The 24,496-nt window shown below is 43.3% G+C and overlaps 1 protein-coding gene and 1 long non-coding RNA gene across 2 annotated transcripts in view; one reads left to right on the forward strand and one right to left on the reverse strand.

Annotated features, from left to right (window-relative positions):
- Nucleotides 1-11,763, reverse strand: part of LOC146177715 (transmembrane protein 201-like) — a 34,354-nt gene extending 22,591 nt beyond the window's left edge. Inside the window, exons 1-3 of the mRNA XM_084580556.1 lie at nucleotides 11,574-11,763; nucleotides 6,828-6,945; nucleotides 4,888-5,075 (exon numbers count right to left, since the gene is read on the reverse strand). Of these exons, the coding sequence (XP_084436682.1) occupies nucleotides 4,888-5,075; nucleotides 6,828-6,945; nucleotides 11,574-11,584 (317 nt within the window). The 5' untranslated portion in view covers nucleotides 11,585-11,763. The remainder of the gene's footprint in view (nucleotides 1-4,887; nucleotides 5,076-6,827; nucleotides 6,946-11,573) is intronic.
- Nucleotides 11,764-12,140: 377 nt separating this feature from the next.
- Nucleotides 12,141-15,781, forward strand: LOC146177717 (uncharacterized). Its single transcript, XR_014701079.1, has 3 exons — nucleotides 12,141-12,446; nucleotides 12,529-12,689; nucleotides 14,203-15,781. It is a non-coding gene; the product is annotated as an uncharacterized LOC146177717 (long non-coding RNA).
- The last annotated feature ends 8,715 nt before the right edge of the window (nucleotides 15,782-24,496 follow it).

Genomic DNA, 24,496 nt, shown 5'->3' on the forward strand with positions numbered 1-24,496 from the left:
TCTGACACACAAGCATGAGGCCCTCGAATAATGAAACTAGTGCTTTGTAGGCCTTAAGGGTCAACAATGGCTTTGGCCACAGTTCCATGATCTCAACATCCATCAGAAGGTGAGAACAAAGGTTTAAAGAACTAATACAGTTTCTGAAAACGTTAGTTATGGTTTAGCTCTGGTAAACCCTAGTTGAATTGCAAGAGCAACGACGGAAGCTTCTTTTGCTTGCTACGTTATTCCCCTATCATGCCCCATCAGTGTAAGGTGCTACATTATTGGGGGGCACTTAATCCCTGGTATAACGCGAGAACGTAAGCTACCAGCCCAATTATAAAGTCACGCTTCAACCAAGCCGTACAGAAATGCCTGCGTATCATAGGGGTAACGAGAATGCAAACTGTTCTTGCAGGCTGATTCTGATATCACCCTCTCATATGAAAAGAGTGACCCGAGTTGGCAGCTCCTGCCCATAGCATAGGGGTAACGTGAATTGAAATGTCATGGCAGGCTGAATTTTTATGAGGAGACCGTAGCTACGCCTCTTCACGGCGTAGCTGCGGCCACCCAAGGTCTCGCTTTGGCTGTTGTAGTAGTATTGCTTTCGCAATTAATTGCCAAAACATAAGGCTGGTGACACCTACCACACATAAATGCAAAGATAGTTTGCCATTAGCAGCACTGTCAAAGGCAGCGCCACTGTCAGCATACTAGAACGCTGCCCATGCAAACCATTTTAAAAGATGGTGAGAACGCAGAATGACACCACGCAAAATGCAATGAAGAGAGAAAAAAAAAAGATGTAGGTGCCTGAAGGTTCTTTGAATGAAAATAACCCTTTGAAATGCGGTTGTTCTTAAAGATGTAGTGCATGTGTCAACCCCAGGCAGTGTAGCCAGTCTACTAGTAGAGTTACAAAATTTGAACATAATACGGCATCACTACTGGTTCTGGCCAATCACATAAGAGGAGGATGAGAATATACAACGAAGTGGTGCGCCGTGTGTCCTCATTATCCTCGTGTTTTCAACCAGTGGCAAGTAATAAGTACCCATGACAATGCCCGATGCCGGCAGAACAAGGGCCCAATCATCAAAGTGTAGTTGGCAGCGAAGTTCGAATTGCACGTTGTTTGCCTCGCTTCTATACGCTGGTGGTCGCTGCCTCAGAAGTGATAGGCAGCGCAAGAGCAACTTTCAATAATAATCTTGGGGCATGTGTGTGCTGTGAAATCAAAAACTGCACTACCGTGCAAATTTGCAGCAAGCCGCTGAGATCACGCTCAAGTGTGGAAGGCAGGAAGGAGTGGCATTTCTCTTTTCATCTCTGCTAACATCGTAACATATTCATATTTTTGTTTTTTGAAGTTGCAAGCGCACCACAATGCCACCCCTCGAGAAATTATAAACAAGGTGCAGAGGCGGGATGAAGTGCAGGGTACGTGCAGATGCGCAGCGCATTCTAGTGATGAAATTTTTTGCCTCGCCCTTTTGTTTTTCACGGTGTTCGACCTGAAATTTTGCGCAGTCCCAATGAGTTCGAAACAATGAGGTTTTACTGTATGTGTTTACTTGTCTCAGACAGCTGACTGTACCTTTAACGTCATTATAGCCAAAATTCATATTCTACACCAAGTTCACTCATCTGCGCTTTAATTATGGTCTAGCTTGTGCAGTTTCAAGCAATATCAGATGCCATGAAGTGCTGTGGGTGTGCATATGCCAAACAAAATTGTAGGCCACAGGACACAATACCAGAGCTATAGGTCAATTTCAACCAAGTGGCATTTTCTGCATTGTTTTAATCAAGACAGATGTCGCATTAAAGACTGGGCTGGACAACTTGAGCTAACAACGAAATATTGTGATGTTATCATAAGGTACAGTAAACTAAAACTATTTGACCCCCATTAATTCGAAATTTCAAAATAGGAGTGCAGTCCCAGCTGACGTCCGTGTAAATCTATGGTGTCAGACGCTCGTCAATTCGGACATGGAAGGCCTTGTGCCTGTTAATTCAGAGTCGCATCCAGGTATGACCTGCGAAGCTAGTGGTTAGCCAAACTGATGTTCTCTGACATGAATTGCATAAAACAGTGGTACCTACACACCTCAGACGTGCACGCTACGGCAGGAATGATGATGATCAGAAGTATTCCACTGCCGAAATACAGCATAGCCACATAAATAGTTTTGCTTAAATTCACGCCATCCCACCACTGACATTGGGCCTGTGCATAGGTCAGCCGTGTCGTTTCGGACGCTGCTTAGCACGTCACACGCTGTTCTAACGACCACGCATATTTCTCTCTCTTGAATCCATATGCTTCCTCCACTCTTCAAGTACACTGAACCGTAGCGTTCTGAGGATGATCATCCATGCGTTGAAGCTTCCTCAAAATGAAATGGGGTTGTTCGTGAAGAGGTACCATTGCTACTGAGCTGCACTACGAAAATGTTTGTGAAGGCTGAGTCGAGCCAGCAAGCAAGCAAGCAAATAAAGAAGGAATCTAGCAGAACAGATGGTTTTTGGGAAAGTCAAAGTGTCAAATGAACTCGTACAGTTTCTACTGAGATATGTCAATGTATGTGCCAACTCTGTGGTGAAAATATATACAGCTTGAGAAAAACATGCAAACACCACAGTGAATGAACAACTTATGTTTCATGTCAAAATAGATATACAATGATATACATACAGCATCTGCACCAAACTCAAGGACAGCATAATACATACAGCAGCAGTATTTCAGCTTACATGGTAAGTTATGGAAGCTGAATTTTAAGCATGGCAGCATGCTTTTGGCGCATATATAATTTATATTGATTGGTTCAAATGAGTAATATCAAGGGGCAGGATTTTTCAGTTTTTGTTTGGAAAATTTGGCTGCATTTTTAATTGTTTTTTTTCAGAACATGTTTAGTCTTTCTTTCTTCTTTTTGCAAATATTATTTTCAACGAGTCAATTACTTTTCTCATTATCTATATGTCAATCTTTGTGGTCAACGGTTGCTTATAGTGCGTCTCAACATTTTTGTCAGCGCAAACAATTTATTTACTTCTAATTAATGTCCAAATGAGAGCATTTTGAACTCTGCCTGTGAAAGAAATTATTCATTGAGAAAAATGCAACTCAATAAATAAGAAAGTAGGCAGAATAAAAATGCAAGTAGAAGTTTACTTCAATGAACTATAGTAGTTTAAAATATTAGTGTTGGTTTCTTGAGTTCCTGCGCTGCATCAAATGAAAGCATGGGGCACTGTTATGTTCCCTCCTCATCATTGTCTCCAAGTGTGCCCTAACCTTTTATTTATCATGGCTGACCGACTTGCCGAGCAATGCACCCTCTTAAATTCCATAGCCTTAGTGTTGACCGAAGTGATGGTTTGGCTTGGTTTGTAGGGTTTAACGTCCTGAAGCAACTCTTTAGACAACGCGAGGCACCAAAACGAAGGACGCCAGAAATTTCGACCACATGGGGTTCTTTAACATGCACTGACACTGCACAGTAAGCGGGCACCTTGGTTTTTTAATCCTGCATCCTTGAGTTCATTAGGCGAGCGCTCTAACCACTGAGCCACAGTGATAGGTGTGACAGGGTGTGATACAAGTGATGGAACTGCCACTCATTCACTGTGGTAATTAGAACAGAAGTTTTCATGATGCCCATGCATGGTTCCATGTCAGCGCTCTAAAATCAGCTGATACTAAACATCCTTAACCGAGTAGTTGCTCTAATCGGGTGGTGATAGGAAATAAAAAGTGCTCAGATAGCAGGCGGCTGGGAGGTGGTGCTTCCCGGTCTACCGAGGTAACGAACCAATATCTCAAATTGCACAACTGGTTGCTTATCTAATAATACACAGTGGCATCATGTCCCTGACTTCTCTATTAAACTAGTCAATTTTCAACCTTGACCCAGTGCAATTTGTGCTCAACAGCCAGCCAACTATGCCTTACATGTCAAGAATAATGGCTTCTTTCGGTTAAGCTCAAATTTAAAGAAACTGAAACCGACATACTTTTATGGGTGTTTTTGCTTAAACCAAGAAGTCCAGTCTCTAGTTATATATTCAACAAAAAAATAGTGCTAAATGACCTCGAAGAAAGGCAACTATGCACCTGAAGAGCCCTGCGTCAAGGTGCTACTTATACTCTATCTCAGTAGTTCCTTGCACCAGTACCAAAGCTACCATGATTGCAGAGGCAACGGTTTGAGGCTGTGGAATGTAGCGCCAGTATAAAGTGCCCGTAAAGCATATGGGATGACATGTTTTAAAGTGCACATTTGCAAAATGCTATTTCAAATCGAACCTGAACGTACGCTCGACTTATATACATTGTTTCCAGAGTTTAGCGTTCACGACCATTGCATATGCTGAAATCATGTTTTCAACATGTCCAAGTGCTTCGAAGAGGCCGTCTCACTCACAGTCAACTCGTCGTTGTTACTGGGTTTTTTGGCATGTTCATTTTTCATAAACAGCACATCAGGCACTCATTTGGCTTCATCTCACCTACAGCAACATCCACGAGCATTGAATTACCTTTAATTTTTATTTCGGCCAATAATTTTGGCTTTCCCAGGCCTAAAAACAAAAGTTGGTTTTTATAACAAAAATTGTTTCAGTTTTGAAAACCAGATGGCACCAGTAGGCTGAAGTATGACAACTTTGCTTGCATACAATTAACTGAAAGTGCGGATGTGACAAACTGTGTACTGTTACTCAAAACGCCTTTCTAAAGCTTCCGAAAGTTTTTTTTGAAGACTTGGGACGTAGACTGCATCTATTTATACTCTACAATGTATAAAAAAAAGCTTGCCTCATTCAAATGCAACCAAACTCAACGTAATAAAATAATAAAGAACGCTGAACATTCCCAGCACCACATACCTCTTCTGTAGGAGTAAAGTTTGCCAGAAGCCGGACCTTGATGAGTTGGTGATAGTTGCAGACTGAACACAGGCTGCAAACTTGGGCTTAAGAGCTATAGGCGATGAGTCTGGCTCACAGCATGTCGTCGTCGTGAAGTTGAGAGCCTCATCAAACTGTGCAGGAATCGGCTTGTTGTAGTCGCCGTCCTGAAGAAAGAAGCAAAAGTCAAAACTAGACCAGCAGAATGCAGTCAACTGGAGACGTCCAAATTAGAAGGAGCAACAACTACATGCATGTACGCAAAGGGTACACAAAAATATAGCAACAGCTCCGCATTGCTCAGTAAAGTACATCGCTGCAAAGTAATTTGCCCAGACTGTTGACAGCACAGAACACACTGCTGAGCGAAATTATCAGATCCCGCTGTGACATTCATCACTGATGCATTTATGATACTGCACAAACAAAATGCGCATGATTGCTCCACACATTCTTTTTCCACGAGGAAAAATATACAGGCAGCTGAAGAAGCGTAGTGCTTCTAAATCACAAACTTTACAACTACAAATTAATGTTGGAAGGCTTATGACTCATGAGGTCTTAATGTCCCGAAGTAACTCAGTCTACAAGAGATTCCAAATATTGTTATGCTGAACATCAACTACGCGCTTATTTCCAACTATATGCTGTTACTAAACTTGTTGCACAGTGTTCAGTTAGTCGAGCAAAGTTCCTGACAGCACTGTAACAATGAAGTGGACCTATTCTAGTACCTCCACTGAAAAAAAAACACAAGAGGTTCAGTTCAGAAACATTTTTAACTGCTAAAATTTAGACATTTTCCACAAAGTGTAGCACTTCTGTAGATGTCATTATGCAGTAGCCTGCATATATAGTTATCATGACATCTTCAAAACTCTCTCTTTTCATTACAGTTTATTTTTCTAGATCCAAATTTTGCACAAAAATCATGTGCTAGGGTCGACTATGTATAGTCGAACTTTTGATGCCAGCACATGCCTATTTATTTAATATGTGCATAAGGCAATCCCCGCAAGGTGAAGACCATATTAAATAGGATAATATTCACTTGGCTAGTCTTGCCATTTACGAAGTAGCTCTCCTGACCTTAAATAGCAGAACAGAGACCCACAGAAGTGGCAGCCCCATTTTCAAGCCCAAGATCAGAAAAATTGTTCTGTGGAATTTCAGGAAGCCGCATGGCTACAGTTGGGTGTGTGCTAATAAGTTAACACTTGCTTATTGTTTAATTCCTGTGGCAAGGATGGAAAAGCATTGTCGCTTTCAGGACCCAGCCTCAGAGAAACAAGTTCATAGAGTGTGAGTCACTGACACTTGTTTAGAAAACAGGGGTGGAATTATGCACAATCACATCATAAGAGCTGTCACAAGCCTATCAGTCAGTCCCCGCTCCTATTGGTCAACAGGTCCATCGATCAGAATCAACCAACAATAGCAGGGCTAACCAATCGGTTTATGACAGATAAGTGATAATTTTTGTGATGTGATCGTTGCGTCATTTGGACTCTGAATGTGCAAACCCTTGTTCTTCTTGATGCATGCCTCCCTGCTTTTAAGAACGTTCTGAATCTGCCTACTCTTTTGAAGGGTTGGCCTTGGGTAGCAGTTTCCTTAGCCCTGTGAATGCGCAGCTTCAGAATGTAAACTGCAATGCTTTAAGAGTAAGAGAAAGTAAAAGGAAATCAAAAGACAACTTTAACACACATTAGCAAGCTGCAGCCTAGAAGGCATCATTTAATCATCAAGTGGTTTTATTGAAAATCATTAAAATAATGAAGAAATAGATTTGTGCCAGCTGCATCATCTGCCACTGCGCTCAGAGGCACCCGAGCTGTAGTGGTACACAGAAAATGTATTGCTTGGGTAAACGAGGATCTACCAAAAATGACTGTGGCCAGTCAGCAAGTTCATCATACCTCCTTGAATCCATTGTACTGGTCACAGCTTGGGCAGTCCCAGCAGTTAATATTGCCATATGAGACCACTGTCTGTGCTCCGCAGAACCAACACTTCACTTTGGCTGAAAACAGCGGCCTGTGTAGAGAATAAAGAAAAAAATAAAGGAATATTTAGCAAAATGCAGTCAGTATACGATGGCTTAGTTAAAATGTGTTGCTACAGTTATTACCAGGACATTTCCACGAGAACAGATATAAACACACAAACTATGTGCACAGTTGAGAATAAAGATAAAAAGAAAGGAATATTTAGCAAAATGCAGTCAGTATACAATGGCTTAATTAAAATTTGTTGCTAGTTATTACCATGACATTTCCTCGGGAACAGATATAAACACACAAACTGCGTGCACAGTTAAACAAGGCATTAGCTGCCGAGTTCCACAGACAACCGTGTGTGAGTGGAGACACAGATATTCAAGCCATACAGCCACGAGCACAGTATCCCAGTACTGCACATCGAACGCAGTTGTCAATAATAATAATATTAACGTTTAGTTTTTCTGACCAGGGTCGGCAAATTAATGTTTTGTCTCCCTTTCCACCGCCTTTCGTGATGGCTCAGTGGTTAGCACGTGCGGCTGCTGAGCCCTAGAACGTGTTTTCAATCCCGCCGCGTTTCGATGGCGGTGAAATGTAAAGACGCCTGTCTCAAGTCTTTCACTCCCACCACTTTTTTTCACGGCTGAGTTCGGAATGCCGTCGTGGAGACGGTTGGTCCGCCCTTTTCTTTCCTCCACAGCGTTCCGCAAAACCATTTTTCAATTTCATCACAGTGCATTAACAGCAGCTTTGGTCATGTAAAGAGCTGTGAACTGATGTGGACTAGAGCAGAAGTGAACACCGCGGTGACCTTGTTAGTAATCGATGTAAACAATCAAATATAATGTAGCTGATAGCACACCGCGGCTTCAGATGCTGCAAGTGAACCATTAAGTATTGAGAGGGTGCTGCTACGATGAAAGTTGTTTTCCCATCGACAACAGTTGCAGACACAAGTCGACATACGCGGACAAACTCTCCTCGCCGCCTACTACATATTTCATTTATTTGTCCCTTAAAGGCCCGAAGGCATTATATAAGGGGGGGCGTACATACAGGTTGGAGGGTAGTAGCAGAGAACACAAAAGAAAGAAAGGGGGAAAAATACACGGGGTACCAAAAAAGTGTAAAATAACATACAAACTAAAAGCAAGAAATAAACATACAAAAAGAAAACAAGCAACAGTTGGCACTCCGGTGTCGCAGTATGAATATGTTTATGAGAAGAGATTAGCCAGTTTCTCACGGAAAAGGCGGTGATCGGAGCATGCAATTACGTTGTCGGGAAGGCCATTCCAGAGCACTATGGCGTCGGGAAAAAATGAACTGCTCATTGCGGAGGTGCGGGTTTTATTGCGTGCGATTGGGTTACTGTGGTTTAGGCGGGATGACGTCCGTGGGGGTGGCTGCAGCAACAAATGTCTTGGTGAGCGATAAAAGAAAGAGTGAAAGAGGCATAGCCGGGAAATAACACGGCGAGTTGCTAGTGTTTGAAGGCCGAGGGATCGTTTTAGTAATGTTACGCTGGTATTTCTTGAGTACTGCGATGTAATAAAACGGGCGGCGCGATTTTGAATGGCTTCAAGGTCTGAGATGAGATACGATTGTGATGGATGCCAGACAGATGACGCGTACTTCAATTTAGGACGTACGAATGTTATGTATGCCAACTTTTTTACTTCAGGTGATGCAGATTTTAGATTGCGCCGGAGAAAACCAAGTGTGCGTGATGCTTTGGAACAGATGGTCTGAATGTGTGTTGGCCATGACAGCGATGATGTGATGTGTACTCCTAGGTATTTATAAGATGATGTTCTCGTGACGGCGACCGATTTTATGTTGCAAGTGCTATCAATAACTGTGTTTTTGCGGGAGAATGATATGTATTGGCATTTATTTAGATTAAGAGGCATGTGCCATTTGTCACACCACGCTGAGATAGTCGTTAGATCCTGTTGAAGAGCGGCAATGGCGCTAGCGCCGTGGATGGGGCTGTAAATTACGCAGTCATCTGCGAATAAACGTAGCGTTGATTTTATGTTGATTGGTAGGTCATTGATGTAGATGAGGAATAAAAGAGGTGATAAGCCTGCACCTTGAGGTACGCCAGATGTTACGTCGGAAAAAGCTGAGCGACAGTTATTAACACAGGTGAACTGCTTACGTCCTTTAAGGAACTGCTCTAGCCAGGAGAGCAAGGTTTGTGGAATGCCGAGAGATGAGAACTTAAAAAGAAGAAGATTATGGGAAACACGATCAAATGCTTTTGAAAAGTCGAGAAAGATAGCGTTGATCTGGACAAGGTTATCTAAGTATTGTAGAATGTCGTGGGTGAATTCGGCAAGCTGGGTCTCACATGACAGCTGCTTCCGGAAGCCGTGTTGATTCGGATAGAAAAAGTTCATTGATTCTAGGTGGGTCATAAGATTGGAAAAAATAATGTGCTCAAGTAGTTCAGACGGTATACTAGTGAGGGAAATGGGAAGATAGTTGTTAGGGCACGTGCGGTCATCCGCTTTAAATATGGGTGTAATTTGAGCTTTTTTCCAATTGTCAGGGACAACCCCGGTATCTAAAGATTGCGTAAAAATTAGATGCAGTACCTGGCTAGACAATGAAATGGTATTTTTTAGTAGCTTGCTGTTAATTTTTTGTCTCTACGTTGCAAACTAGCTGTGACAGACACAGCAATGAATGATTCGGAGTCAGTTTTGTATGCGTAGAGTTCCTCATGCATTGTGGCATAGGCCTCCCACAGACGTTTTTCGCAATCACCTTCACCATAACAATGAAAATCTCTGAGGACAATAAAAAAACACCGTTTTGGTGTCTTTTTAAACTTGTCTACGTATTCTTCTCTACATCAACTTTCAATATAAATAAAAATATATTGCACAATATTGATGCACAAGTCGTTACGACCAGTCCAATCAGACCCTTAAACAGGAATTTGCAATCACTGTAGGTCTGACTTCTTGGTCACTAAGCGAAGAAAATGCGAGCAGAATTGCATTCCAGGTTTTAAAAATATGTCCAACAGTAGGGAAAAAATGTCGACGGAAATGAGGACGGTAATGTTGAGATGACCGGAGCGGCCATGAGCGCGGTGGTGTGCTCACCCCAGATGTTCGTTTTAAGAGGCGGAGCAGTGAGAGCTCGTTTTTGCGTCTTCAGACCGACAGACTTTGATACATATATTATGGTGAGGCTACCCAAACCTAATAGAAAATAATATGCCTCTGCCAGTGCCACTAGGTATAAAGGGCTTATAGTTCTTCCCCAATAGCGTTCAACACATCTGCAATGAAGATTCACTATCCTATCCGCCTGTTTCACACCGCAACCAGACGCCAATCACACGGGGTGAAGTAAATTAGATGTCGGGGGCCCTGCTTCACCAGCGCAGCCGACAGCCTCTGCCACATGAGAAACTGCTGCGCCAAATGCGATCGGTGGAAAGCACGAATGTGGTGCTGCAGTGGAAAAGCAAGGTATCGAATTCTAAGAAAAAAAGAAAAAAAAAACTATTGGTAACCGGATGCTCGTGCCTCTCTCAGATAACGGCATCCAGACGGCCTGAAGAGGGCCTTTTGCCGCGCGTTCGATCTACTCTTCACATTTCAGGCAAGCACGCTAGTCGGGACTGCATTAAAGAAACTGTACAGGAATAAAAATTATATGCGCTGTCGTGTCAATCAAAAAACGCAATCCGCGTTAAGGGGAAGGTGATTGCGAAAAACGTCTGTGTGTTGATGCCACAGCGCATCAGGAGCTTGATTCTGCTGCTTCCAACTTCCAACTTTTAATGCGAACGAATTGCGTGAACATGTTACAATCTGAAACGTCTGGCGTCATCGTCAATGCATACGCAAAAAGTCAGTTCATGCGCAAATAAATCCGGTCTTTTTGAGAGAGCGTGATAAAAGCGGAACACGTGCTTCTCCTCGTTAGCATATCAGCTCCACGATTTCTCGCTGTTTCGTTGTTCCGATAACAGTGCTAGCAAGATCCTGAAAAAGTCCTCACAAGTAGATGGCTACGAAACCTTTAAATTCCGTCATTTTTTACGTTCTCTCAACCTGTCGATCAAATTGGTAGATGCCTTGATTCTACCAATTTGATCATTGGAATAATATGGAATAGGGGTTTTATGTACTCATTTAGGGTGAACACGCGAAGGGGTGGTTGCTCTCATCAAAGCGCCGCTGCGTTCTATACAGCCATCGAAACAAATTTGAGTCGAAATTGAGAGACATGGAGGTAATGGTTCACATGGCCTGATTGGGTGGCCGGGTTGGATGCAAAGGTGCTTTGACAAGAAAGTCCACTTGCTTGTGTTTTCCCTTTAACAGCGAAGGACCCCGCACAGCAGGCCCTCCAGAGCATGGTTCTCCGTCATGGTCGAACTACCGGCTGATACTCCCTGTGCATATATCTTGTAAATAAAAGGGAGCCAAGAGTTCTCTCTCTGCTCGCTCGCCTTCAGGCCATGATACACCGACAAAACGACCTATTGTGCGAGCCCGAAACGCCTCCGAGCCATCCAAATCTGTAAAACTCCGCAGCATAAAGCGCAGACAACCACCGCAAAGATATGCGACGCCGTAGCTTTAAAGGCTACCATGTTTGGATTGAAAACAAAAAACGTGAGATGTCACGTACTGCGCAGTCATGCAAACACGCTTAGTCGGCGAGGAGACACTCTCTTCGTATTATCTGACGGCTGCTCACCGCTGTAACCACTCTTTTTGAACATAGTCATTCACGCGTAATGCATCCTTGCGTATATATTTTCCTCACCAACTGTACGTGTGATTAAAAATAATACCTGATAGCGTGTCAACTATTGAAGGACAATGAATATAGCGATATAGCTACGTAAATCGAGGGGGGGGGGGGGGGGGGGTTAGATTGGTGGAAATAACGTAGCCAGCTTTATTTTCGAGGCAAATTGCAGCTTTAAAGGGGTCGTGAAACGTTTTCCGGAAATTTTGCACGGCTTAGTTAAATGGAATCCTTGTCCTGCATCATATAATATACCTCGATTCGTTTCATCGCCCGCGTTGATTTAATAGCGACAAAAACAGAATTTCGGTTTCCTAGCGCGCGTCCTCCTCAACACAACAGAGTACGTCATAGCGCTAAGCCAATGAGAAGCTCCCGTTGCCGGAGCCTGCTGAGCCAAAGTTGACCAAGCTCGGTGTATTTTAGAGGTTCTAATTGTGCCCTACTCTACGCTCACACAGGGTTTTTTTAATATGGCCGACGCCTAGGTTCCTTCCTGGGTTCCAGCGTCGCTGTGCTGCTATAGTGAACTAGAATATAGTCGCTACTGTTAAAACATGGTTACATCGTGGGCTTTGAGCCTTACGCCGACGCAACTTTTCGGGTGCCAGGTCGGCGAAGATGGACCCTGCGAGCGACCGGTACAGTAACACTTGTGTCGAGAGGCCGCGGTAACCGCGGCACAACTCCGGCTTGCAGAAGCCCCGACCGTCAGCCTCCCGATCCCAGCCGTTTCGGAACTACGCATTGGTATGTATGTCCGAGTCTTGCAGCCTAGCCTACGTTTGACCGTTGCGAGAGTGCGCAATCGCTAACCGAAGCTTTCGAACAGGTGCAGCTGCGGGCGGTGCGTGCCGATGCCGACTGCTCTTGAGAGCATCTGGCGAGATCCCGGCGGCGACTACGTAGCTGAAGCAGCCGTCTGGGTGTTACAGATCATCCGCATTTACTCCAAATGCTTCTTGATCATGGACTGCTAGTCGAGAACACAAGGTAAGAACCTTGAGCGAAAGGCGACATAACTTGAACAAGCGGCACCTGTTTTTCATTTTCTCGAGCAAGAAATGCTGTAATGAAATCTATTGCGGAAGGCAGTGTTAATAAAATAAAGCTTCCCCTGTAACGTTACTTACCTGCGATCATCTACACTGTCTACAGTGTTGATATTGCGCCACGTTAGCGCGAACACATCGCTGGTTTTCATATTTTTCTTGTTTTCGTAGAAGCGCATGAGCATGACGTTTCACCATGCAAATTACTGGTTTGCTTAATTCCATGCACGAGTAAATGAGAAAACACGCATCATCTGGTAGTGTGAACTTGCTAAATGGAAAGGGCATGCACATTGATGTGAAGTAACGAGGGGGGGACGCTGTCCGGACAAATTTGCTTGTTTTATTAGCCAGTTATGACCTTCAGCAAGTGCAGCACTTCAAAACATAAATACATAAGGAATGCCACAAGAAATGCAGTAAATAAGTACAAAAGCAATCTCATTTCGGAGGACTCTGTGCTAGTAGCCTGTCTCCTGCGGAAGCTGTGGGAAAATGCACTAAAAAACAACACAGAAAAGAAAAACACACAGAGCAGGACTGGCTTCTGCAGACGATCACTAACTGGCCCGACAACTCTTGTTATAGCCTGTCCCCACTTGCTGCCAGAACAATCACCATACCAGCACTCAAAGTTTTATTTGCTAGTTTTTTTTTTACCCACTTGCATTAGGTGAGTGTTGTATAGTGTGCAAATATAATTAAAAAAATTGACTTCACTGATACCATCATCAACACCTGCACACAGTAAACCTCTCCAAAATGCTTTGACACTGACATTTTACATGTGCTGAAATGTAACAACCAAAAAAAAAAAAAAAAAAGAAAGACGTTCTCCCAAAGGCCAGTACACCGAAACTTCCACAGTTTGAGTAAGTGTTGGAAATTTTACAGTTAGCAAATGAAGTTATAGAGTAGTTTTGCGGCACTTGCAGAAAGTTTGGCACGTGCCGTGTTGTGGGAAAACAACGGAGAGCTGCTGACAGAAGTGCACTTGTAGTTTATGGCTCCTTCGAATAGAATGACTCCATGCACAGAGCTGCTTAATGCATAAGTCGCATACTTAACATCTTCGTGCTATGCGGATGATATCAGCGTGGACATTGACATCGGCCACAACACTAGTATAGAGGGTGTAAGACGACTACCAGGTTTTTTCAGTCAAAAGCTGCATTGCCTTCAGGCATTATTTTGCTGCAGTAGCAAATTGTGATTGCACTGGAGTTCTAATATTGGGTGGGTCTCATTCTCTCTCAATCACCTGCAGCAGAATTCAAAGTTTGCCATACTTCCAGGGAGAATAAATTGACAGTGAAAGTTACACTGTACAGCTTCTGTTAGATGGGAATTAATTGTACAGATGCATGAATAACTTTCAAATTTGTAAAAGACCTAAATCATATTTTCATTTTGCTATGCTGAAAAGTGAATATTGCTTTTTCTCTTGTCAACAGGAGGCACCACTACATCTGCTACAGCCAGCTTGCGCACTGGCTTTGGGGATGCCTCGGCAGACATCACAGTAAAGTCCTCCCTATTTGTAATGCAAGCCAAATAAGGGAAAGGTTTCCATCTGACAGTTACACTGGTTTCCAGTTTGTGCAAGGTTTGTAGAGTCATCACCTTATTCATTCTGAAACAAGCCAGAAAACATGAGAAGAGAGAATTGCAGGACAGCTGGACTAATAACTGGAATTTTACTAAAGGATAGAGGCAAAAGAAGACTTGCACAGAGATGCACATGTAAAAAAGGCCCCAAAAGACTGTTGACCGATTTCTTAGCCACACACACGTCCTTAGCCTTTGCAGTATAGTGTGCCTTTGGACTTGGATCTGTGGCTTCCCTTTTGTAACGAGTGGTTCTTGACCATAAGGAATTTGCTTTTTTTTAGATTTTGATTTTTTAGACCCTTTCTGCTTTCCACGCTTTCACTGCTTTGGGGGTTTTTCGTGCACGTGCATTTCTGTGTGAATCTTCTTTTGCCTCTTTCCTTCAGTAACATTTCAGTTGTTAGTCAAACTTTGTCTTGTGCTCCTCTCACGTGTTTCGTCTTCTGGCTGGTTTTAAGATGAATCAGTACCAACTCATCCAGTTGTTAGTCTTGTTGATATCACTAGCCTGACTGCACCCACTGCTGGGCAAATGCTTCTCCCACATCCATCCGAATAACCCGATCCTGTGCCAGGTGCATGATTCTCGCAAACTTCCTAATTTCATCTGCTTGCCCGAGTTTCTGCCGCCCCCTGCTAAACTTCCCTTCCCTTGGAATCTAAAAGACATATATAGGCTCACTTAGAATAAATTTTGTGTACTCACTCCCTTCCTTTACCTTTGATGGGTAGAATTTTTCTTCTTTTGGAACTGACCGCAGATACATCAGCTGCATCCATATGATCCCCGCAGACTTCCTAATCTCATCTGTCTGCCCGAATTTCTGCCGCCCCCTGCTACGCTTGCCTTTCCCTGGAATCTACAAGACATATATAGGCTCACTTAGAATGAATTTTGTGTGCTCACTCCCCACCTATACCGTTGATGGGTGGAATTTTTTTTAGCACTGACCGCAAATGCATCATAATTGTGCAGTTGTGTATATACCTGCTTGTATAGATGTCTCTCCCATATCTATCCAAATAACCCGATCCTCTGTCAGCTGCATCCATCTGATCCCCGCAAACTTTTTATCTGCCTGCCTGAGTTTCTGCTGCCCCCTGCTATACTTGCCTTCCATTGGAATCTACAAGACATATATAGGCTCACTTAGAATGAATTTTGTGTACTCAATCTCTAACTATACCTTTGTTGGATGCATTTTTTTTTTATTTAGCACTGACCTCAACACATCATGATTGTGAAGCTGTATATACACATTTGTATATTTAGGAGAGAGGAAGACAGCAAAGAAGCGTGAATAAAAGATGTCTTGCTCTAGGTCAACTTCCTTCTAGCCTAAAAATTTTGTATGTGCTGATGAACCTACGGCTAACCAATAAATTATTTTGAAAGCAACATGTCTCTAACACTCATTTGGTAACATTAGATAATGCCCAAATGTACTACAAAGTGGTGGTCCTTGTGGCACTGACAAACCTAGATTTTCTAGTTGCCGCGTTCACCTTTACATGGCCTCGAAAAATAGTGGCTCATGGGGAATAGAAAAATCAAACCATTTTCTGCAAAAGCTGCTTTGAAAGGTGGCCACTATTTTCAGCATTTTGCAGTCTCATTCAGAAGCAAGCCAGCATAATCTGCAATCTGTAGACATGCATACAATAATATGTGCCTTATACTTTGAAATGTACCAGACTTTAACCAGTCATAAAACAGCGTGCTGAAAAGGTGTGTATAGTAAAGCCTCCTTCGTTGATGATACCCGTAGTTTGCATGAAAACATCTGCACTAGAACCTGCATGACGTTGAGTTAATTGGCCTGCTGGTTGAATATGCCACCAAAATGCTGGTAATACAATGAACTTTGTCGGTGCTGGGGTCAAGTCTAGAAATATAAAGTTGGGATGATTTAATTGTGAAACCTTGCTGCTGAATTCACTGCAGGCTAGAATGTAACAGGATTAAAGGGCAGCTATAGATGTAAGGGCAGTCCACATTGTCGCGGCATCTTATGCGTCCTAGTACACATATCTACATATCGTGCATGTTTTGCTAGTAAACAATGTATCCACAGATTTGCGAAGCTCCAAGAATGCTACACTGATGCTGTCTGAGTAGCTGCTTGTGTCGCTGAATATTGTGAAAGCCTTTTGATGGAACGAAAACTGCTTGGTGAATACTTATGCAGAGTGAGGTTGGTCAGGAGCGCAGGTGATATGTACACCCTCGCAATTTAACCATACAAGCACAGACTGTATGATACTCATACAAATTGAAAAATATAAGGGAAGGAATTGAACTGAAGACTTCGCGGTTCGACAGTCCAAACTTCTACTACATGTGCTTTGGGCTGTGTGTGCTAGCCCGCCTGCAATCTGATTGCCCGAGCCAGGAAAATGGTACACACCCATATGAGCACCACTCCCAGTACTCTTTAACATGTACATAGAAGTGCAGGTGCTTGGGATAAACCTTGGCTGCCACAATGCACCTCAAACAATGGCATGTTAGCCAGAATAGCAGGTTGGGCTTGTTGGTTTTCCATCCTGAGGTAACAGCGCAAAATGTGGACGGGAGCACAAGACGAGAAGACGATGAGACATTGTGTCGTCTTCTCGTCTTGTGCTCCCATCCACGTTTTGTGCTGTTACTTCAGAATGTCACGTGCCTGCTCAATATCTACATAATTGTCACACGAACCACTTTGTGTGTATTTACGACTACTTGCACAACACCATTGCCACCCACTGATGATGAGCAGCTGAACAGCAGTTTTTCACGTACACTCCGCTGCCATTAATTACAAATGCTATCACGCTACGACTTCCCATACCACCCCACCCAACCTCTGTGTGTAATGACTCAACCTTTGGTGCGTTTGCATGTTCTCGGGATACTGGAGAAATCCAAGATATCAATTAGTAGATTCAAGCAACTTAATCTGACATACATCTGGTGAGAATATTACAACTCTATCCATGTATACACAGATCTGTATCACCGCAAGCGTCGCCTACAATTGTGGTGATGCCGCTCAGAACATGACTCATCTTTTTTTTAAGGGCATAATTCTCCACAAACCTCTGCTGAGCTTGTGGCCCCTTGGTAAGAGGCTTTCCACATCTGTGGGAAACCACTTTAGAAGTGGTGTGAATTCACAGTTTCAAAGCCTGCATTACAAATTTTTGGAAGTTTTCAACACCACACCCTTACCACTCTTTGGCACTACACATCACTGAGTTCCTTATATCTACTTGTCCTCAAGGCCACAAGGTAGTGCTTTAGTGGATCCATACCCACTTGCCAATTATATGCCATTATGCATGCTTTCTCCATAGACCATCTAAATGTGGTTTCACACACAAATATTTATACTTAATTGGACAGGCGGACTGCCCAGAATGTTCCACATGTGACATTACGGAGACTCTGGAGCGTGTACTAGTGGTGTGTCCCAGTATATGCGTGCAAAACAATAACTCGAGTTACTTCTTTGAAGTGTTTTGGCAACAGGCCTCTCTCAGAGGACTTATTGGCCGGTTGGCCAGAAATGGAAAGCTCTACAGGCAGTGCAGGCTTTCTGCTGCTTCTTGCATGACACAGGACTTGACTCGTGACTGTGGTGCAAGTTACTATTCCTGTATATATTTTAATCAAGTCATGACCCTCTTTGTTCTTCTCTTTCTGTAGCAGGTCAGATATTAAACTTTTAAGCCAATCTATCCGCCTTTCCAATCAATAACACTTGTGTGAGTGCATTTCTCCTGGATGGTTGATCTGGTAATCACACCATCGTAATGCAAGGACATGGGGCGTATGAGCTTTTGAGGTGAACAATTTTTACCCTAGAAATGTCTTTTAAATGATGTGAAGGATTCTGCATATATTTTAATCAAGTCACGACCCTCTTTGTTCTTCTCTTTCTGTAGCAGGTCAGATATTAAACTTTTGAGCCAATCTATCCGCCTTTCCAATCAATAACACTTGCGTGAATGCATTTCTCCTGGATGGTTGATCTGGTAATCACACCATCGTAATGCAAGGACATGGGGCGTATGAGCTTTTGAGGTGAACAATTTTTACCCTAGATATGTCTTTTAAATGATGTGAAGGATTCTGAGCTCTGCTCAACATGATCCTCCTCTTTGGAGTCTTCATCAGGTTCTATGGGGCTAGATGAGTGCTGTGGAAAGAACGTGATCGAAGTGGAACCAAGGGGCCTGTTCTGGGTGGTACGATATGCTGGTAGGGGCACCTGTTGTGCTGGCCTCACGGTATCGCTCAAAATAAAAAAAAAATCCAAAATGCGCATATTACTGCTATGAGGGCAATCTGGCAGGAAACAATCAAATAGAACTGGTGGCTTCTGCGAGTCGAGTAGTTCTCAAATAAGCATATCTGTAAGGCTACAAATCGCAACTACGTTTACTGCCTTTATCACGCGACCTACACTTTTTTTTGCCAATGCACTGGGCCAGCGGTTTTGCGTCGGTACGACGCATCGTTTGAGGTGAGCTTTCTTCGTTTCCGGTCCATGCCGAGGCTTCGAATGACGCCGAGGTTCATTTAGGACTTCCAGTAGAAAGTAGTACGAACACATGAACCCAATCGGTGTGCCAAAACTTGTGAAAGCGAACGTTACTTCCACTCGGAGAAGCCGTGCTGCAATCGATCGCGACGTACACGGTTGGCATATCGAGCACTCAAACACGCACAACACGCCTAAACCCAGAACCTAACGGTGACAGGAAAAATAGGCGAAGTCTGAGCACTAAAGACGTTGTAGGAAGTATGCTTCCTCTTTTTTTTTTTTTTTTTTTTTTGAGAAAGGTTACGAGAGAGGCGTCGGGAAGGTGGGGGAGCAAAGCTGCGACAACGCGTAGGGTGAAAGGGCCACCCAAGTACATTGTAGCAACCTTTTTTTTTTTTTTTTTTCGGTTTCCGGCTTTCCGTGTAGTGCCATAGTTCAGGTCATCCGGCCGAAATAAAGGAAGCGAAGCTCGACACGCTATTCTCAGTGATGCAGCGCGGAGGCGAGCAACTAATATACGAGTACGCGCCGCGGCGCCCGCTCCTGAAACACTCCACCCACCACTCGGATTGAACACACTTGTCGATTTCTTTGACCTGGAACCGTATTTAGATCGTATCTTTAATGACGCCGGGAATAATAATACTTAAAAAAATTACAGCAGCGGCCGCACAACCAAGTTGTACCGGTGGTATGAGACTGCTCAAGACGTTGTGCTCCATCACGAATGTTCACAAAAAGAAAAAGAAAATAACAACAACAAATTAGATTGGAACCATTGTCATTTGGAGTACCCGGCGGAGCGAGGTATAGCCGTCGTTACCGAAAATCTGAACTTGAGCGTCACCTCTCGCTCTGTTCCAGAGCCCAGCGAGAAGCAGACACCACCCGTAAAGTGAGCTTTGCCACCCGTCCTGCTCCGCCGCCGCCGCCGACCGCGCGTCACGTGACAGTATTGTTGAAGAAATGCGTTTGCGTGAGCGAATAATTGATATAATGTATTTTTATTTGCTAACTTTAACAGCAACCTACTATTGTATGGGAAATAATGATTATATCTGCGTTTCCAAAAGGCTAAACATGACGTAGGCGAGTACTTCTAATTCCGGCCTACAGGGTCGCATGGTCGCTTCAGGAACGCAAAAATGCTTTGATTTCAGAATGGTATTATTAAATGCAGAAGCAATATTTCGACGAGATATTTTGGAATAGGCATACCTAATGTTTACTGAAGCAAGGAAAATTGCAACTGGGCTGCTACATTTTCGTTTCACGACCCCTTTAAGTTGCAGACACATCTTTAGCAGAGCTATTCACGCCGCCTGAATATTAGATATCAGTAACTGCGGACGGAAAAAAAAATAAAACTGGTATAGATGATTGGCAGGAAAACACTTATGCTTGTATTACGGATGAGATAAAAGGTACTATTCCTGTAATCTGACTGGTTCACGTTGTGCAGCGAGAAATACGTCATGCATACACATCAGACTGTTATGACAAAATGAAGTTTCATGACATAAACAATGTGCTGTCATTGACGAAAACGGCAGAAGTTGGGCGCCACGTTAGGCGAGTGCATAAAGCGGCGAATTTGATGTGGAGTACAGGAGGCTGTCAACTCACCTCAGTTTGGTACAAAATTACTCTCGGTGGTAATGTAAGCTGAGACATCTTGCTGTAATTACAGAAAGTACTAAAACGACGCCATAAGAGTAGTTTTCAGCCGCGCAACCTTTTGAAGGATTAAAATGGAAGCGCAAATCTACAGCCGCACGAGGGCACTATCTGTCTTCCCGTCGCAAACGCTTTGCTCTCGCAGAGAAACCATTGATCCGTGAGGTTGTTGCCAAGCGAAGCAATGGCGGTCTGCTAACTCGAGCGGCTTATCTGCGCGAAATGAGGCATTTCAGAGAGCACTGCGACGCTTTCGAATTATCTGTCTGGACAGTTCGTAAGTGCGACCACCCGAGGAGTCATATGGTGCTGCGACAGGCTCGGCGGCACTGTTAGACGCACGATGCTGAACTTCGTACTTTTCTTTGCACAGGCGCTTGGAATGCAGTGCATCGGGCTGTGGCGACTTCCATGTGTCCCCGGGCCATCTGTCTTTTGTGACGTTGGTGACGCGACATCGGCAACCAAGTTTGCATGCGGGTCTGTTTGTGTCGCTTATATCGGTGCCATCAGATGGAAACCGCATGGAAGGACTATCGCCGTTACCTCGTTTGGACACATCGTTTGGCGCAGCGGCAACATCCGAGACTTCGTGGGAACGGCCTAAAACGACTGGACGGACAGCAGATCTCTTCAGTGGGCTCGGCGGCACCGTTAGACGCATGATGCTGAACTTCGTACTTTTCTTTGCACAGGTTAGTGACAAATGGTCATTCACAAGTTGCCTTAGAAGCGATTGTGCCTGCCTTGTCGTGCTGCCGAGCCCCCAGTGTATTTGTTGTTGCTACCATGAGTAATTGCGAGTGCTTTGCATGCTGTTGAAGCTAAGTGGCGATGTGGAGGAGAACCCTGTGCCTGATGAACAGAAACTGGATCAAATTCTGAGCACTGTCACGGAAATTAAGGCTACCCAAACTGCTTTGCAAGATGGATTTGAGGGTGTTCAGTTCAGGCTCTCTGAAATAGAAGCCACATTAGCGTCGCTAAAGCTATGTAATGAAAAAGTGCAGAAATGTGAGGAATCTGTAGTGGTGATGCATAAGGAATTGTTCCAAATCACTAAAAGATTGGATGCCCTGGAAAATAGAAGCCGTAGAAATAATATTGTGACCTATGGATTGAAAGAGGAAAATAACGAGAGTGCCTCCGAGCTTCAAGAAAAAGTAGAAAACAATCTCTTGAGAAGCAAATTGGAAGTCCAGGTCAGATCCATAAAACGCATCCATCGTGTTGGCAGGAAAGATGCTGGCAAAGAACGCCCTGTTGTCTTGCGCTGTTATGATTTCACTGAAAAGGTTAAGGTTTTTCAATGTTGCCATAAGCTAAAGAACAGTGGAATATCAATATCTGAGAATTTCTCGGTTCCTGTGCGCGAAATACGCAAAAAATTATGGCAGTCTTTAAATTGAATCGCGACAATGGGGATAAAGTAAGTTTAGTTTTTGACAAGCTCAAAATAAACAATAATATGTACGCATGGGATCCCACAGAGGATAAAAGGGTACCAGTGAAGCAAACGAAAAACACATTTTCGAAATCTCATGGTGGTCCCGCTGAATGACGTTTTCACAATAATCCATTAATCATTCTGAGTTTCAATGCTAGGAGCATTGTTAATAAGGATGATAAATTAAAAGAATTATTCCTGCTTTACAGTTCAGACGTAATAATAATTACAGAAACGTGGTTGCACTCTTCCATACATGACTCGGAAATCGTCCCTGAGTCTTACACACTTCTTAGATCTGATAGGAACAGCCGTGGTGGTGGGGTTGCTATTGCCATTAAGCAGAACCTCTACTTCAAGGAAGAGGAAGGCATGGACGGCCATTAAAGTGTTTGGTGCATGATAACAACGGGTAATGATAAGCAGTAATCGGTGGTATTTTTAGGTGCCCGAACGCCACAGATGACTGTCTTTTGAAATGGCATGACTATTTGAATTATAAAATGAAAGAACGGACTAAAATCATATTATCTGGAGATTTCAATTTACCCGGAATTGATTGGACCACCTTAACTCCTGGAAGAAAGGAAGTGACCAATTGCGAACTGCTTTTAAACATAATGTTCAGTTTTTTGTTTACAACAGCTGGTTACTATTGCCGACACGCATTCGGGGCTAGACTACCTCAGTGCTCAATCTTGTTATTGTATCTAGCATGTGAACCCCGGAACTTGTCATTGCGGAAAGTATATCAGACCATAAGTTACTCGCATTAACATTTCCACAGATGGGACAGCAGAACACCGCAGTCCACCTTGAGCAGACACGTATTGTAACGAAAGGTTATAGTCGGGCTTATGACGTGAGCATCATCGACTTTATAGATTTAAAGTAGGATATTTATATTTTGGAAAACCGGTCATTTGTTAAAGACTTATGGCTAAAGCTCAAGGAAACGATAATATACTGGGAAGAAAAATTCATTCCATCCAAGACGAAAAGAAGACAACGTAAAACGCCATATATTACCAGCAATAATATTCACCTAAAGCGAAAACTCGTGAGAATGCGTAGAAGTAAGAAATCACTTGCGGAAATATGTGAACTCCCCGCCCCCCCCCCCCCCCCCTGTTCATGAAAGAAATTAAAAGAGGCGAGATTAAGGTTTTTTCAAGCACAATGTCGAACTTTATGTCTACACAACCACAGAAATGTTGGCGCTATTCATCGAAATCTGATGACGCGATCTCAAAAATAGAAGTTGACGGATGTATCGTAAAGATCAGTGAGCGATTGCAAACTACTTAAATTCATACTTCCAATCTGTCTTCACACGTGCAACACCGGTGAATGCAACCCCTGCCCAGCGCACTAGCCACATGCCCGAAGTGGTGATAACACAAACAGGCGTCCTTAACTTACTCTTGCAAATAGATACGAAAAAGTGTCCTGGTCCTGATGGCATCTCAAGCGTATTCATTAGACGCTATGCTGAGTAGATTGCTCCTTTTCTGTGCGCAAAATGTACCGAGTCACTTAAAACAGGTACTGTTCCACAAGATTGGCTCCATTCAAAGGTGAATCCTATTCACAAGGGCGGCAGCAAATTGCTGGTGAACACATACCGACCTATATCATTAATCAGTTCTTGTTGCAAGGTAATGGAGCATATAATCCATAATGCTATCATAACATACTTACAAGAAAACAACCTTCTATTCCCCAGACTACATGGCTTTCGAAATACATTGTCAACAGTTACTCAACTGTTTGAAATCACACTGACCTGGCATCAATAATTATTTCTCGACTACAGGCTGATATAATCCTCATAAATTTCGCTGAAGCTTTCGATCGTGTTCACCATAAAAATTTATTTTAAAACTGATAACGATAGGTATTGATCTGAAAATAGTAGCATGGATAGAAAGCCTATCTTTCCAACCGTAAACAGTTCGTGTCAATAAATGGTTTCGACTCAGATTACCTTGAAGTCCTCTCGGGGGTCCCGCAGGGCTCCGTTCTTGGGCCCCTGCTGTTTCTCATATATGTAAATGATATCTATTTGTGTGCCGAACATGGAGTTACAATGAGACTTTCTGCAGATGACTGCGTGATTTATACAGCCGTGAACAGCTCTGGTGACCAAATGAAACTTCAGTCTTCTTTAAAAAACATTTCTGACTGGTGTGCAGCATGGGACATGCAAATTAACATATCGAAAACGGCGCATTTAAACATAACAAGAAAAAAATTCCTTTGTCTTACAACTACACATTATCTGGCTCCCCGATACCACACGTAGCCAAAGCAAAATACCTGGGGATCACACTAACCCAAGACCTTAAATGGCATGCACACATCGAGAACATATGTAGCAACGCATTCAAGCAGCTTGGTTTTCTTCGCCGCAGACTAGCAATGGCTCCACCGCACGTGAAGTTAACAGCCTATAAAACATTAGTACGACCTATCCTTGAG

The sequence above is a fragment of the Amblyomma maculatum genome, chromosome 10, assembly GCF_055883805.1.
Source record: "Amblyomma maculatum isolate TAMU_Amacu chromosome 10, ASM5588380v1, whole genome shotgun sequence".
NCBI classification, from domain to species: Eukaryota; Metazoa; Arthropoda; class Arachnida; order Ixodida; family Ixodidae; genus Amblyomma; species Amblyomma maculatum.